Source organism: Polyodon spathula, chromosome 5 (assembly GCF_017654505.1).
Source record: "Polyodon spathula isolate WHYD16114869_AA chromosome 5, ASM1765450v1, whole genome shotgun sequence".
Classification (NCBI taxonomy): domain Eukaryota; kingdom Metazoa; phylum Chordata; class Actinopteri; order Acipenseriformes; family Polyodontidae; genus Polyodon; species Polyodon spathula.
The window spans coordinates 54253387-54271991 of record NC_054538.1 but is presented as its reverse complement, the minus strand read 5'-3'; the positions used below and the strand labels follow the sequence as shown (position 1 = coordinate 54271991).

Genomic DNA, 18605 nt, shown 5'->3' with positions numbered 1-18605 from the left:
TGAGAACCACTGTGTAATATATATTCTAAATCCATTGTTTTGCCTTTACTTGAAATAGTGTGGTTAATACTGTGCTATTAAAATGGTACCTTAGGACATTTGTAATTTTCTGAAAGCATATGCAGTCAGAGAGGACTGTACACTTTACATCTTTTAATGTCTTAAGAGTACCTTTCATTCAAAACCATTTATGTATTTATTAACATAGTTAAATGGTTTTAGATTTCAGTACTATATGTTTGTATTGCTATCCCACAATGTATTCTCACAAGATTGTTTCTTTCTTGTTTTCATTATTTTCCATGTAGAAATTCTTCTGCATGACAGAACAGAATAATGCTTCTTTTCCTAAAATAAATCGAAACAAATTCATGGTGACTGACCGAGCAGTTTATATTGGTAAGTAACATTATCACAGTATTGCGTCAAGTTGTGGAAAGTATATTATAAAACTAATTCAATCAGAAGATTACTTTAGGTATGCTAAAGGTTTTTCCACCAAAGTGTTTTTCTTTCTAGTTCTGTGATATTACTTGTAAACACTAATATACAGAGGCAATAGTCTTGGTTGTGGTGAGTTTGGGCACACAGTGGCCATCTGCCCCACCCAATATTAGGGAGAGGAGTTGGCTACCAAAGCGAGCCAGGACCAGGCACCCGGGAGAAGCCAGAAGAGCCACCATCCTCGGGAGGAAAGAGGCATAGACACAAGTGCCAGAGTAAGCATTGTTGGTGCTGCTGGAGCAGATGTCCTCGAGGCAGATATGGTAGACCTCGAGGGGAACACGAGATGGGCTCAAGATGGGAAGCAATGAGAAGCTTGGGAGAAGCAGCACCATCCAGAGTACAGGACATTGCAGCCATGGTGCTCAATTTCCTGGCTGCAGACATGGGAGGGGCTCAACCATTGCCAGGTCCATCAGGTGGTGCCGTGCTTGCTCCAGAGCCCATGAGGGAGGAGGCAAGTGACAAATGCCCAAGAAGGGGAAGTCCAAGCGTCCACTGCCCAAGAGGGGGAAGCCGGACCATCCAGTGCCCAAGAGGGGGGGAGCCTGAGCTTCTACAATCCATGAGGGAGGAGGTGAAGTAGTGGTGTCTGGACTGTGGGGAGGACCACCAAACATCCCGTTGCCCAGACTGAACAAGCAAAAGAGAACTGCACCAGATTTCTGCTGTTCCCAGTCCCACCTCTGTCACCAGGAAAATACTGCCTGCTGTCCCTGTCTCCACTGACAGGGGAGACTGCTTGCTGTCACTGTCTCTACTGACAGAGAAAAAGTCTTGCTGTTCCCATCATCGTTATCTGGGAAGGATGTTCTGCTGTTCCCGTCCTTGTCACCCGAAAGAGACTGCCTGCTGCTTCTGCCTTTGCCACTAGAAGGAGAAGCCCTGCTGCTGTCTCCAGTGCCAGAGGGAGATGACTGGATGGAACCGTTGCCGTCCCAAGAGCCAGAGGGGGTGGAACAGTTGCCATCCTGAGATCCAGGTGGGGTGGAACCATTGCTGCCCCAAGAGCTAGGAGGAGAGGAGCAGAAGTTGCCTCTGCCTCCACCACCAGGAGGAGAGGAGCAGGAGCTGCCTCTCCCTTCAACAGAGGAAGGAACAGGACATGATGTTGGTGTTCTTCAGCAGCCACTACATAGGCTACTGAGGGGAGCATGATGGAAAAACAGCTTGGCCGCAGCTGCCTGAAGAGGGCCAGCACTGCCGCAGCCACTGCTGGAGTGGCCAACCCCAGCACCACGACTGTTCCTGACTCCATAGCCAGGTGAAGACAAGGAGCCATGGCCGGTGCCTTCTTGGCCTGAGGCATTCGTTCTCTCGTCAGCACCACCTCCCGAAGGTCCACTCCAGACGTCGCCACCAAGGGTCCGCTCTGCCTGCTCGCCTTTGCCTGGGGTTGCCTGCTCGCCTTTGCCTGGCGTCTTCTGTTCGCCATCGCCGGAAGTCGCCTCCTTGCCGTCGCTGGAGGTCGCCTGCTGTTGCCGCCTCTGCAGTGAGGAGGCATGTTGTTGCCTCCTCTGCAGCCAGGAGGTCTGCTGTTACTGCCTCCGCAGCCAGGACGCTGGTTCTCATTGTCTGGGGGTCTTTTACTGCTGACCCGGGAATATATTGTTGCAGCCACCCGTAGCCCCATGGGTGATTCTGTTCCTGTGTCAGGAAGGAGACCGTCTGTTATATATATAGTATATATATATATATTATATATATATATATATATATATATATATATATATACTTATATATTAGCTCAAAGAGCTTTTCTGATCCAACGTTTTGATATGTGTGTACATATTCTTTCTCAAGGAACCCTGTGTTTGAATCAAAACATGGAGGTTATTTAATAGGCTGTGTTGATGGGCATGGACAACTACTTGTTAACAATATATTCAAATCCATGATTTATTCTTACATGATGTAATGGTGTTCTATATATTGTGACATCATTTTTACTTATATCTTTAAATCTATATTAAACTTATATTTATATTATCATGCAACGCTGGCTCTGAGGATTAGCCTTGATTTGGCCTCCCCAGCTCATCAGCATACATAACTTTTGAATTAATTTTGTTTATTTAATTATTTTTTAACTTTTATATATTTATTGGAATTAGTTAGTCCATTCTTTCCTGTTGCGTCCCACTGGCATAATAGTGTTCAGTTTATTTATACACTTAATGTCTTTTATTCTTCTATATATCACATTGTCTAATTTTAGCAGTTCTAATACTACAAACTTTACATCATTTATGTTATGTTATTAACTGGTGAAGTGATGTACTATTGGTTCATTCATTTTTTTATTTCTAATTAATGAAAGGTGGTTCTGAATTATTTTATATAAAGTTGTTCCAGTCTCTCCAACATATTTTATTTCATCAAATTTTTCACAGGTTATTCCATAAACAACATTACTGTTTTTCCAGTAGATATTAGTATTTAGTGGATATGTGTTGTTCTTCTGTTTAATTATATTTTTACTTTTGTCCATGTATTTACACACTTTACATGTACTAATGTAAGTATTTGTAGAACCTAGTCTGTCAATTACTCTTTTCTGTTTACTATGAACTAAAATATCACCTAAATTAGCTTCTCTTAAGAATGCTACAACTGGGGCCATAAGAAATTATACTTTTCAATGTAGAATCCGCATGTGTTTCTAAACTATCTTAGAAATATTGGGCAAAAGTTTAGAGTAAGTCAATGCTAAAAAGAGCACTGGGTACATTGATTTGTCGAAACCAATTACTTATCCATCAAAGTTATCAAATGCAGCATGTAAAAAGGCATCATAAAGTAAATCAGTAAAACAATTATATATATATATATATATATATATATATATATATATATATATATATATATATATATATATATCTTCTTCTTCTTCTTCTTCTTCTTCTTCTTCTTCTTATTATTCTTATTATTATTATTATTATTATTATTATGCTGTTGTTTGTTTTGGATCGGCAGGGAGGGGATTAAATTCCTCCCTGTCGCAATACCTTTTTGTTTGTGTCCTTCTTCCTGGTCTGACATCACCCACCAGCCAGCCTGCCATACTGGTTATAAGGTATTTTTACTGTTTTTTTATACAAAGTTTATAAGGAACATGTCGACTTTTCATGATAGTAAGCAATAACAAGAAAAGCTTTTTCAATCAATCTCTTACCTCTTTCCTTAAGAAAAGCACATTTCTTTGCCTTTCAGGAAACAATGACTGGATTGGAAATGACTTCACTTACAACGCAGGCGTAGGTCTTGTCATCAGTCAAGCAGAGGTGCTGTCAAACTCCACAATTGTTGAGCAACTAAAAGCTGTGTTTGAACAGGACTGGTACTCTTGGCATGCCAAAAGTTTACAAGCAAATGAGATCCCCGAGTGCATTAAGCACAAAATTAACCACACAGCAGGACTTAAGGTCCCATAAGACAATGGGGAGGGGAAAGACAGCTTATAAAGACTTGCGTAAGTCCAAGAGGGAATGGATTTTACTTCTATACCAGAAAAAAAGGAAGCTATTTTTAACCTGCTTTTTATCATGTGTCTTTTTCCTCAGTGAGGATTTGCATTTTCACTTTTGACATCCATTATTCAAAATTTGTTTTAATTGTGGCCTGCCAGAATAGAGTCTAGGTGATGAAAATTGATTCTTCCAGTTTTGGTAAAAAGTAGTCTACTGAATATTCTGCAGAGAACTTTGGTATGATTGTGCAGTTCAGTTCTTTATATTCTACATTAAGATACAACTGAAGAGATGTAGAATTATGGGCTTGACGACTGCAAAGATATGCCTGATATCATAATTACGTGACACGGATTAACATGTTCTCTGATTACTGTACTGTACAGTCTGTTTTATATCTTGTCTGTGGTGTTGTCATGGAAAAGAACACATTGATTTGTCAAGACCAATTACTTATCCATCAGAGTTATCAAATGCAACATGTAAAAAGGCATTATAAAGTAAATCATTAAAACAATTTGCATGTCTCATGACAAATAAGCAGTTGATTACAAACCAAAATGTTACTGCCCGATCTCGAATCATCCATAACATAAAGGCAGCCATTTTCAAAGACATTGGCTTCCTAAGGAATTCAAAGAGAAGCTTTTACAATGTCAGCATTTCTAACAAACAGTACTAGCTTGGAGGAAAAATTGGGAGAAAAACAGGTGTGAGTAATCATGACTGAAAATGAGAAGCAGCACATAATTGTAATTCTCTGTGTGATGGCCGACGGCCGCAAACTGCCTTCATATGCGTAATTGAAGTTGTATCTTTATAGATGCATGTTTATTTTTTCCTCAAAATAAGTGTGGGAAATTTGGGCTGCATCTGAAATTCAAAGGAATATTATATTTCTTGACATGATAATACAGTGTCTAGAGAAAGTATATACCCCCTTGAACTTTTTTCACATTTTGTTGTGTCTGTGCCTCAGAGTTTCATGCATTTTTTTCCACTTATCTACACACCATACTCCACACTGTTAAGGGGAAAAAAGGTTTTATTGATATATATATATATATATAATATATATATATATATATATATATATATATATATATATATATATATATATATATATATAAATAAATACAAAACTGAAAAATCATAATTGGATAAGTCTCCACCCCCCTGAGTTAATACTTGGTGGAAGCACCTTTGGCAGCAATTACAGCTGTGAGTCTGTTGGGATAGGTCTCTACCAACTTTGCATGCCTAGATTTGGCAATATTTCACCATTCTTCTTTACAAAACTGTTCAACTGTTCTAGCTCTTTCAAGTTCCTTGGGGAGCGATATTGGGGAGCAATCTTCAAGTCATGCCACAAATTTTCGATTGGATTTCGGTCGGGGCTCTGACTGGGCCACTCAAGGACATTTACCTTTTTGTTCCTTAGCCACTCCAGTGTAGCTGTGTGCTTTGGGTCGTTGTCATGCTGAAAGGTGAACTTCTGTCCCAGTTTCAGCTTTCTTGCAGAGGGCAGCAGGTTTTCCTCAAGGACTTCTCAGTACTTTGCTCCATTCATTTTCCCTTCTATCGTGACAAGTGCCCCAGTCCCTGCCGATGAGAAACATCCCCATAACATGATGCTGCCACCACCATGCTTCACAGTAGGGATGGTGTTCTTTGGGTGATGTGCTGTGTTGGGTTTGCGCCAAACAACGCTTTGCATTTAGGCCAAAAAGTTCCATTTTAGTTTTGTCAGACCACAAAACTTTTTGCCACATGACTACAGAGATTTTTTTTGAATACTTCAAATGGGATTCAAGGTGGGCTTTCTTGAGTAATGGGTTCCTTCTTGCCACCCTACCATACAGGCCAGATTTGTGGAGTGCTTGGGAGATTGTTGTCACATGCACACTTTGACCAGTCTTGGCAATAAAAGCCTGTAGCTCTTGCAAAGTTGCCATTGGCCTCTTGGTCAGTCTCCTTCTTGCTCGGTCATTCAGTTTGGAAGGACGGCCTGATTTAGGCAGGGTCTTGGTGGTGTCATACACCTTCCACTTCTTAATAATCATCTTGCCCATGCTTCAAGGGATATTCAAGGCCTTTGATATTTTTTATACCCATCCCCTGATTTGTGCCTTTCAACAACTTTGTCCCAGAGTTCTTTTGAAAGCGCCTTGGTGCTCATGATTGAGTCTTTGATTTGAAATGCACTACCCAGCAGAGGGAACCTACAGGAACTGCTGAATTTATCCTGAAATCATGTGAATCACTACAATTTAATACAGGTGGAGGCCACTTAACTTGGTGTGTGATTTTGAAAGCAATTGGTTACACCTGAGCTAATTTAGGATTGCTATTACAAGAGGGGTGGACACTTACCCAACCAAGCTATTTCAGTTTTTATTTTTAATTAATTTTCCACAAATTTCTAGAATATTCTTTTGATTTGGAAGTTGTGAGGTAGGATGTCTAGATAAATGAAAAAAAAAAAAAAAACTATTTTAACTGAAACTATTCCAGGCTATAAGGCAACAAAAGGTAAACATTTTGAAGAAGGGTGTAAACTACAGACACTGTCCATGTAATAAAAACAATTGATGGTAACCGGTTTTATTGTAACAATAGATATTTTTAATTAATCAATGTTTTATCGATTTTTTTAATGAACTATATAAACTGATTCATATTTCAGAACATTTAATGCTATAAAAAACATCCTGTGCACAACTGTTACTAGAGATGCCAAATGGGGTGATTATGGGGTCTGTTCAACTAACATACTTGAATTAAAGAGCATGCATTATAGTATATTTATATCTGCAAAGTTTTTAGAGATGGTCCTATTTTAAACTACAGTGGTATTTAGATCATGTAATAATCTCTTTGTGTTCATTAAAAATTAAAAATGATATTAACAGTGCCTGTTGACCCTTTGTCATATCTTTGCTTTGAATGACATCTATCTAAACCCCTCAAATAGTTATTTTGGTTTAATGAACCTGATTAAACAACCCACTTGTCTCTCGAATTCTTGGCTTTAGTCAGTAAAACAGGTAAACTGATACATTTATATATATTGCAGCCTCTGAATTAACATCAATGTGGCCATTAATTACATGTTGGTCCAAATCTGGGATAATTGTTGCATTAATTATTGTTTTTTTTTTTACTAATTGGATTTTTAAATATTTTTTTTTAGTTGAAGTTTTTGCTGAGTTAAATGGAACAAAGCATTCATTTAATGCTGTAAAAGGAGAGTTTGCTGCCCTTTTAGTGGGACACATTTCCTGTATATGACAACTGAAGTGTTCTCAGACATTACATACAATGTATAGAAATACTTTGAAATTAGGTAAAGTATTATGCTGTATAATCTGTCTGAGGTGCAAAAAGAGTAATCTTGGTGTAACTATCTGGCAAACTGCTGTTTTTATCTTTGCAAACTATGGTAGGAGGTGTCCAAAGCCATACACAGCAGAGAGGTCTTTTATTCATTTATTTTAATATATATAGTAAAACACACTGTGTTTTGTAAATTAACAAATTATGGCATATTTTATGCTGCATGAAGTACGTAAACATAGTGGGAAATGCACTTTGAATAATGAATGGTTGGCCATGTTTTTGACGATCTGCAACAACTGTCTAGCCTTACAGTCTCTTACTTACTGTTTCTTCAATTTAACACCAACTTATATAGCAGTACTTTTATACAATAAGAGGTAATCCCTTTTGGTTAATAAGCAACCCACCTAATTGTACCATGAGCATCAGTGGTACATAGGTGGGCAGTGTTATCTAATGACCTCACTATGGTAATAAAAGTTTGGTCTTGGGGATCACCATTGCAGAAAACACAAGTTGGGGTTGAAATGAGGAACAAATGCTCCACCCAGTGGTTCAACATTGTTGGCAAAATATAATATGTCTGGTACCACAGCACCGATTGCTCATGGAATGATTTATTTAGAGATACCAGAGTGGATCATTTTGATAGAACATTTGGAGTACCAATGCACATCAGACAGCTTGCTTATTAAAACCTTTTGCATATATTTAAAATGATATTATCTACTGTATGTTTGTTTTCTGACAGAGTTATTTGTGGAAAACTGGTATCCAAAGTAATTGTTCATGTTGTAGCACGTCATAGTGAGGGGTTCAGAAAGTAAATGAAGACACAGGGAGAGATGAATAGTGCAAATGCAAAGGAGTCTGGCTCTTTTGCACAGTGTCCATCTGGGTTAACCAGGTCAAATTATTACTGTAAAATGACTACAATATTCACAATCAAGAAAATTCCAGAAATCCCTTTACAAGCCCTGTACTGACAGAGCGTAATGGGCAGTGCTGCGCTGTGAATTAGGTTTGGTTACATATCAGTTTTTATAAGCAGAGAAACCGTTTCTTGAAGAACCAGAAAAGGCAAGGATTGTACCCGCTGTTTGTATTCAGTTTGAAAAACAAGTTGGAAACACAATAATTCTACACGTATAATAATTCTACAACAATAAGCCCAAATCGTTGCCTTTTTTTTTTTTTTGCTTATTTGCTTAATGTCCTAGTTGCTGATATACATGTCCAATTTAATACATGATCAGCTTTATTTGTATTATTTTGTTCTGGTATAATTTTAAAAGCACCTAGAACTGGGGGCAGGTTGCTCTACTGTTATTATTTCTCCATGTTGAGAGAATTTTAATTTTGTTGATCATTCTTTTCATGCAAAACTGTATGGAGGTAAAAGCGTTTGCTGTATTGCACACTGTTTCCATTGCAAAATTGTGAACTTTATTCAAAACATGGGCAACACATCTTTGTGACAATAATTACATTGTAATTAATAATTATATGGCAACTACAGTGCTGTCCTTGTACAAATGTATGTAATTGTTTGATCATCAGTAACTACAATAGAACTCAAAATGTACAAATACATAGGGAATGGACGATGTTAAAGAGACTTAAATGTCTGTAAATATGCATATTTTTCAAGAATGTACTGTATTAATAAATACAAAATTAACAGGCTGGAATAGCTAAGTTTAACTAGTATATAACTCACAGAGATCTTTATAGTAGCCAGGAGCCCTTGTTCCACTTACAAGTGGTGTGTTCCATTGACTAGTCTGTTTTGTTGAGTTCATAACTTTGTGGTTCTACTGTACTAAGCAACTGCCATTATGATGTAAATAAGGAGTAACACAGTTAACTTACAGAACACAACATAATATCTAATAACAGTTTACTTAACTTAATATTTACTCTGTAGTTTCCAAACAATTATTCATGGCACGCACACTGACTGAAAAGCCATTTACTGTTTGTACTGGCTAAAGATGAGAGAGAGCAGTCCTGCTTTGGAAGGTTAAGAGCTGCCACCTCATGGTTGATGTTGGTATTACACATGGTAATAGACCACTGCAACATTTGCTCTTCTGGATAGAGAATTATTTCCATTCCTTTATAAAGCCTATTCACTGTAAATGCTTCAATACAAAATTATTGAATAAGTTAATTTTCTATCAAGTGTGCCACCAGTGTGCATGGTCTGCTATAAATGGCATGTAACCTGACTTGAATTTTGTGCAACAATTTCAAAAAATATATGCATTTCTATCATTGTATTCCTTACTGCATATACAGTATTTAAAACAGATTGTTTTTAATGGTATTTGTCAGAATTATAAAGTATAACTGTTCAGTTTACTCCACTGTAAATATACATGCAAGACAATTTCAGAACTTGAATTCAAACTTTATTAAGGACATCCTACTTACGGTTCAGAAACAAGTAACAAACAGCCAACAAATGGTACACAAGTTATATGAAAAGATTATCTGAAAATGTAAATACATTTATTCAACGTAAAGCTCAGCGTCACAATGCCAGTTTGCCCGCTGTAGCCCCGGCAGATGTCAGAGCAGTTTCTGTCACAGGATGACATTTTGTATTGCTCTCCATTATTCTCACAAAACAGAACATTATCTGACTGAGAGTAACCAGGATAAGGGGTTCGAACTCCTGTTGAAAGGACAAGGACCAATAAGATGGGAATTGTGCCTGCAAGGGACAGCCAAAATTGAAATATTTAATACAAACATTCCATGTGTATTGAATTATATGTTGGCTGGCTCACTTGGGCAATTTTAAGGTAATTTTTTAATAAGTTATAAATAAAGAGCATTTTATATCATATTGCTAGAAAATGGCACCAGAGGAGGGAACAAGCGGATTCAATAGTTGGATCTTCAAAGAATATTTCGAGCTTCAGCCCGACCAGCTGAAAAATAAAGTGCCTGAGAAGTAATTGTTTGTAACTGTAACTAGTTATATTTTTTCAAAGTAATATGTTATTGTAATTTGTTATAGTTGTTCAAGTAATTGTAATGGATTACTTTTTATAGGTAGCTTCCTAACATTTGTTTTAGGTATGTAACTACCACATACTACCACATCTAACAAGTAATGATCACTAGACATTCTCGTATAGGAATCCACGTTAAAGCAACACAACAGAAAATGCCCAGAGGTGTAATAAGTTAGTGTATAATAGGAGTTGGAATGCTAAGCTTGCTTGGACTGAAAACTGGTGTCGTGAGAAGCATAACGTGAGAGCACAGCTTAAACAACAACAACAGAAAATATTATACTTAAACTTCCCACAACAGCTCCTCTCTCACCTCCTTGAATGTGTGTCAGGGAGCAAGTTACATTCTTGCTATAATAATTACATTCCATTATGTTTAACTAGATAAAGTAGTCATGGTAAATATATATATATATATATATATATATATATATATATATATATATATATATATATATATATATATATATATATATATATATATATCATATGAAGCTTCTGTCACGTTTGCAAACCTGAATGTCAATTTAGGTTTACCACAAGACTTCCCCAGAAAATCTGGAATCAATTTGAAATTGTTACAATAATTGTAGTTTTGACTCTTTGATACAATGAATATCATATGTGATGGTTAGATTCATCGAAGATGTTTACCACTGGCAACCTTATCATATGAGCTCATGGTTTTAAGGTTTTTAAAGAGATCTGGATATTGTAAATTTGCCTTTTAAAAACTTCTTGAATATTATGTTGTTAAGTTTGTTTAAAAGATCTGTAAATTAGTTTATTTTTATATTAGACCCGATAATTTAAACTGTATAAAGCTTCCAATTACATTTTTGGGTATATGCATTTACTAGAATTAATGCCATTATTTTGTTGTTGTAAAGGCCATTTTGTTTTATTCATATTTTAATTTTGTTTTACTTGTATGCCAAGTAATTTATAAATATGCTTACTCCTTTTCAACAATATTTTTAGGGGCTCAATTAAAGTGTGTTTCCAGCTCATCTGATCAGTTTCTGAAATCTACTCAAACTGAAAGTGGCAAACCTTGTTATATAATGATCAGGTTTCACAGTGTGAAATTAAGAACCCCAGTCAATGGTCCAGAGTGACTTGTAAAAGCATGCCTGTGTGGTGTGCAGGGTGTCATACAGTCAGGGGAGCGCATGTTTGTGTCCTGGCAGTGCAAAGTCACTAGTCTTTGCTGGGGATTCTGGAAATAGGCCTTGGTGCACCCATGGGTTAGGGGGTCAAAACCAACAGGTACTATTTCTACTCATCGTGCTATAGCGGACCTGACCACCACCGACCAGGCACCCAGTGAACTCGAACAGACACCTGCAGGGCTGTTCTTTGTGCTCCAGAGGCCGGTAGCTTTCTGACATCTGCCGAAAAAAAAAAGTGCCTGAGAAGTAATTATTTTTAACCGTAACTAGTTACATTTTGTCAAAGAAATATGCTATTGTAATTAGTTATATTTCTTCAGTAACTTTAATGGATTACTTTTTATAGGTAGCTTCCTAACACTTGTTTTAGGTATGTAACTACCACATACTACCACATCTAATAGGTAGTGATCACTAGACATTCTCTTGTAGGAATCCAAGTTAAAGCAACACAACAGAAATTGCCCAGAGGTGTAATAAGTTAGTGTATAATAGGGGTTGGAATGCTAAGCTTCCCTGGACTGAAAACTGGTGTCGTGAGAAGCATAACGTGAGAGCACAGCTTGAACAAAAAAACACACACAAAGAAAAAGTTTATCACACTTAAATTACTCACAACAGCTCACCTCCTTGAATGTGTGTCAGGGGGCAAGTTACATTCCTGCTATAATAATTACATACCATTATGTTTAACTAGATAAAGTAGTCATGGTGTTTTACTGTACTGGCACACTATGTGATAGGTTAGGTCCGGGTCAGCTTCTTGAATAACATATCCTGCATTTTAAAAACACCTTGAATATTATTTTGTAAAGTTTGTTTAAAAGTTCTGTAACTGAGTTTATTTTATATTAGACCCCATAATATAAATTGTATAAAGCGTCCAATTACATTTTTTGTATATACATTTACTAGAATTAATGCTATTATTTTGTTGTAATTGCCATTTTGTTTTGTTAAAATTGTAGTTTTGCTTTACTTGTATACCAAGTAATTTATAAAGAGGCCTCCTCATTTTCAACTATATTTTTGGGGGCTCAATTACGGTCTTTGCTGAGGATTCTGGAGATTGGCCATGGTGCATCCACAGGTTAGGGAGTCAAAACCAGCAGGGGCTCTTTGTCCTCATTGTGCAACAGCGGACCTAACCACCACCGACCAGGCACCCAGTGAACTCAGACAGACGTCTGCAGGGCTGTCCTTTGTGTTTCAGAGGCCGGAAGCTCTCTGACATCCGTTCTCAAGTTCCTGGGGGTAGAGGAGGAAGCTGGCTTGGTCATGGGATTGGAGGATGCCCACTGAACCTTCAGTTCTTCTGAGATGTGTGGGGAATCGCTGCGGTGAAGGAAAAAAATAAATTACATTTGAAATTGGGGAGAAAAATTGGGTGTAAAATAATTGGGCACTCTAAATTGATCTAAATAAATAAATAAATAACACCAGTCAAATACATAAGCTGAAAAGTGAGTGACAGGAGCAAGCCATGGTTACAAACCATTTTAATACATTTAAGGCTTGATCTTCAGGGTAATTCTATCCATCTTGTTTATCTCCAGTCAGATTTGCAAATGCGCGTAGGCCTGTACAGTTGACACAAAATAATATAACTGAGAAACAGGACCCTTGTGTCATTTTATAGATAAAGAGCAGTGTACTTGTAAACCAATGCTTATTTCACAGAAGATCCTCACACATAAAGGCACTGGTACTATAATACAGTATAAGACAAACTAGTGTTAACATTGTATTGTAGAGTGTTTCAACTTTAAAATAACCACTTCTTTATTTAACCATTACTCCAACGGTAACCATAAACACATGTTGTAGAAACCTTTAAAAAGATGCTTACGGTTGAACCCATCACCACACAGGCAAGGAATCATGGTGTTAGGGTTTTTAACCCAAACTCGCCATTCCCACCCGCACACAAGCAGCCGAAGGAACCAGACAACACTGCCATCATCAGGTAAGACATAGAACATAAGACATTTCCAGATGAAACAAGAGACAACCATCATCATGGTCTACTGGTGCTATAGCAATGGACATACATGTACACTTCAACACATAAACACCCACTTCAGGCTGCATAATGAACATGAAACAAATGTAAGTAAATTTTTTTACAATTGAGAGCAAGGAATTTTGCTCATTCATCACTAAAGTTAGAACTTTAAGCGATTCTATAATTAAACGTAATGTTAAACTGCAGTTAGTGTATTTTTACTGCAGTGGGAGTTAGACTGCAGTTCAAATGAAATGTTACGATATTGTGGTGTTAAACTGCAGTTGCAATTATTATTTCAGTCTAGTGTAAAACTGCTTTTAATAGTCTAGTGTAATGTGATTATATTACAGGCTACTAATAAACTGCAGCTGCAATGTGTTTTGTGCTGCATTTTTGGTATTAAACTGCAGTTACAAAGTGATTCTATTAAATGTAATCTTAAACTGGACTTACAATGTGATTCTGCATCTCCGTTGAAAATGTCACAGAAATGTTGGCTATTAAAAAGAGCAACTTGCATTTTTTTTTTTTTTTTTGGTTATAAAAGATACATTCTGCTGAGGTACCAATGTTGCTAATAAAAAAAAAACGAATTCTGTTTCTTAACACTTTTCTATGAGATCATTTTTAAATGTAAAGGATTCAGCCATTTTAATCTGGAATTTTAATTCAAGAAATGTAAGACAGTAATAAATCTGCTAATCAAAATAAATCTTTTTTTTATCGATCTTCATTGAACAGAATCAAAAGCTTCATGCAGATTCAAGCAGGCTATAAATTTGGTTAAACACTGTAGCTATGTTTCCATTAAACTTTTATGCGCTAACATTTATGCGTATAAAAAAAAAAAGCTTGACAGCTGTGATGGAAACAGGCTAAATTTGGTTAAAACACCAGTAGGCAGCCTATTTTGACTTGTATGGTAGTTTCCAGTCCAGCTGCACGACTGCAGTCAGCCTCGTAGGCATTCATTTATTTTCAGCACATTTCTCTGGAAGATTTACAAGGGCAGTCCAGTCCATAAGCTGAATGTCCTCTCCAGGCACACGATCAAGCACAGTAGTCTGGATCTGGTTACAGGCATCTACAGTAGGCATGATATGGGTTGAGCTTGCAACTTTGTCATCTAAGTCTTTCATGTGTTTGACAATTAGTTTTTTGTAGCTGGAAATATCTCCTCTTCCATAGGTTTCAAGCAAAAAGTCAACAATCTGCAATCAGCCTGATTGGTGGCTCCGAGTCAGGGATGGTTAAAGAGGTTACCAAAAGTTCTGTCTTGTTTCTGGACCATATTCAGTGAGTTCATCATATGCAAACAAATTCCACAGATCCACAGAACCCGTGGAGCCAGTCAGTTTGTGCAATTCCTCTTGAGTAACTGGCACATGAGGTGGAGTCTGATGCACGGGTGGAAGCTGTAGCACACCCCCCAGAAGTAAGATGTTGATTTTTTCAAAGCATACATCATCTGTTTTAGCAGTCTATTGTAAATCACATTAACGTCATTCTAGAAACAATACTATTAATAGTTACAGGACCAAACAATGGCCGGCTTTTTTTTTTTTTTTTTTTTTTTAAATCGAGGCAATATTTAATTTTCTGTTATATGTCTTCCTGTGTAATACATCTTATACACATAACTTTATATATTTGCATTTCTTTATATTTAGAAAAATAATCCAAGTTAGTTAACCAGTTAAAATTAGTGTAAGTTGGGAAAATATTTGTTAATATATAAAGACTCATGACAATATAGAAACAACAGCTTGAAGAACTGTTCTTTTTTCTTCATATACAGTATGCCACATATTTTTTTGAAGCTGAGCATACCTACCTTTAGTGCTACCCTTTATTGTGTATTAATTGTACAATATTTTTAATAAGGAATTATGCTTGAATGCATTTATGTAGATAATACAGATGAAATAAACAACTAGAAGTCACCAAACAATATTAAATTTAACCATGAAAAGGCATTCCGTGCAAAAAAAAAGATTGTTTAACTGAAATTCTTATTTTCATGTTGTTGTAGGAAACAGATGAGCCTCCTGAGAATCCATATGCTTTGGTAGAGTGTAAGAAAACTTGATAAAAATTGATAAACAATATTAGTTAAGTCAAATATATGTTTATTTATATTATACAATAATAGAATTAGTGGAAAAAGCAAAGACAAATGCTTCGGGTCACAGCAGATGAAATCTGTGTGACTCAAAATATCTGCAAGCCCTTTTGATCAATATAGAACACACCCCCTAATTATTCAAGTCATTTTTCCGCTAATACAATGTGGCGTTTTCAAACAAAGACCACCAGCTTTGATCCACAAAAACATGGTGCATCAGGCAAAGGGCAGTACAGTACAGTAATTCTAAATTTACACTGAAAAAATACAGACTCCACATCGGCTCAAAGGGTTAATCACCATCATCATTTTGGATATCATAACATTATTTCAATCTGGTCTCACTGGGAAAACTTTAACACAGTGACGTCTTTCTGAATGCTCTGAAATGCTCTATTAACTTTTTGTAGATTAATTTTGTTCTGGAGGCAGATGCGCTAAATTGAATGTTATTGCCTACCACTAGAGTTGGGAGGCAAAATTTCCTACTTAAATTTAACTCTTATTACCCTAACCCTGACCTAATTCAAAACTCTAATCCAAACCCTAACCCTCAATCTGAAACTTCTGCCTCCAGACCAGATCTGCCCCAGAACAAAATTCCTCTCAAAAAACGCAACTGAGCGCTCTGAAACATTATGGTAAATGCAGCAACACATTAACTGATAACATTTCAGTGCACTCGGAAAGACATTATTGTGTTATTTTCCCAGTAAGACCAGGTTGGTTATATATTTATATATAATACAGGCCTTTTTCTTAGCAGAGTTGTCAGTCTAACATACAGTATTTCCAACAATTATTGAGGCAAAGTATCTTTTGTATTAAATTTGAATGTGCAAAGAAAAGGCTAGTTATTTGTGTGTATTCAAACTTACATTCAAATTATTATTTTTTTAAGACGTTATGTCGGACAAGTATTTAGGCAGGATACATACTGTGTTGGAGCTAGTTTTAAAAAACCGATAAGGTATGCAATACACATGAACAAAAATAGAATAAAGTAGAAAGTATTCATGCTTGGTTTCTTAGTAAGAAGCTACTGTATAGTTAGCAGGAAACAAAGATGAGCTTTAGACAAGCAATACCCATAGAACACAGGAGCTTGCCAAACAGATGAACATGTTTCTGTCTGATTAAATACTTGAGCACATCTTGAATAGTATCTGTGATTAAAACATTTTATAACATTTCTTTTTTTTTCACTAACAAGTAACCTGATTATACAGTATATAAAATATGCAGTTTTCTGCACCATTCAAAATTCTTGTAAAAGATAAAAAATAGAAAATGCCAGCATTATTGCTGAAGACACTGTATTCTACAACTCCTCACAGTAAAGACATAAGAATAGTTCTGATATTTGTGTAAAGTTCTACAGCTCTAAAGGAATAAAACTCGGAGATCATCTTTGGGTAGTCTATGTCTGCTTGCTAGGCTCATTAATGGCGACCTTACTCCTTGAGTAATACGCCATTCACGTCGTTGGTGCCTTGTGGAACGCTTCATATGGCAAAACATAAAACAGAATCATTATCAACTCCAAACCAATCGTTTTTTTCCTAGGCCAAAACCCCACTTGCGACTCGGGCTCCAGGCTTTGACAATCTTTGCAATGTCCTGAGCCATACGTGCATGTCCTCATGTTGGTCTTCTTGTGGTCTACTGCTGCCATTCATTATGATCTAGGATGTCGGTTACATAAAATGGGGGTAATGGATGTATTATTCTGGACCCCAGTGTGACTGTGTGGTTCACATATATACAATGAGACATTTGTTTCACATGTTCTTGCTCCCATAGATATGTGTGCACGGTCAGAGGTGATGCTCCAATGTATCATTTATTCAAAGCCTTTAAGTGGTCATATAGTCAGCACGTAAGTATATATACATTACAATGTCATTATACTGGGTAAAACAATCAAGGCTGTACAAACTAACATTTCCTACCTATCCCACATTTTACAAAGTATATACATGGTACCTTCCTGTTGTCCCAATGGCTGAACCGCTTTTACTGCCGCAGGTAACCTAGAGGTTCCTGAGGGTATTCAAATTTGATAGGTGATATTAGTGGTATGATACAGGCCTTGATATGGGCGGGTGAGGACGGCTTCCCATACATCAGCAGCCCATTCGATACCTAAACCACCTGCATCATTTATGTTTCGGTCAAAATGGTTCACCATGGCCATTCCCATAGGGTAACACCTACGTTGTGTTACATTAACAAAATCCCTAACAGACTGTAAGAGGGTTTTGATAGACTTTACCATTAATTGTATTGCATTAGCTGCATGGTGCACCCTGATGGCGAAATGCATCATGCCTTGTGAATTCCATGTATTTGTTACGTCGTTATCTCATTGTTGGAATTCAGTGTTTATTTCATTCATGGTAGATTGGGCTGCCCCAAACCACCCTGCTAATTCAGACAGTATGTCACGTCGGTTACGTGTTCTACTTATTGAAGCAATCGTACTTTGTTGAACATATTTTTTAAGACTTTGGTTTAGTTGTTGTTGAAATATGTTTATAGTGTGCGGTTAGTGGGTGTTGCATGGGTTTCGTTTTTCTCTTTCACTCTATTTTAGTGCAATTTTCATTTGAGGGGCTATTCCATTATCATACCAAGCCATTGTGGGATTGGCTCTTCTTCAAGTTCTTCGCAGGGGTCCATTTCGGTCACTGCCCTGTGAACACAAAATAGGTTAGGGTACATCTTGGGGTTCCTGTAATACAAACAAACTCATTTAGTAACCACAACCACTGGCTCCACGTGCCATGTCATCAAGAGTGTCTCGCTCCTGGCATAATACCCTCCTGGTGGTAGTCCAATTTGTAAGTCAGTTTGTACCGCGGCTTTGTCCATTGCCAGGATTACATAGTCATAGGCACTATATAAGTCATACTCTGGTTCGGGTCGTAGCATGTTCAGTTATTTTTACAAGTTCCAATA

General features: G+C 37.0%; 1 protein-coding gene across 1 annotated transcript in view; it reads left to right on the top strand.

Moving 5' to 3' along the window:
- Positions 1–4570, top strand: part of LOC121316053 (inactive phospholipase D5-like) — a 110980-nt gene extending 106410 nt beyond the window's left edge. Inside the window, exons 9-10 of the mRNA XM_041250761.1 lie at positions 309–399; positions 3718–4570. Of these exons, the coding sequence (XP_041106695.1) occupies positions 309–399; positions 3718–3938 (312 nt within the window). The 3' untranslated portion in view covers positions 3939–4570. The remainder of the gene's footprint in view (positions 1–308; positions 400–3717) is intronic.
- The last annotated feature ends 14035 nt before the right edge of the window (positions 4571–18605 follow it).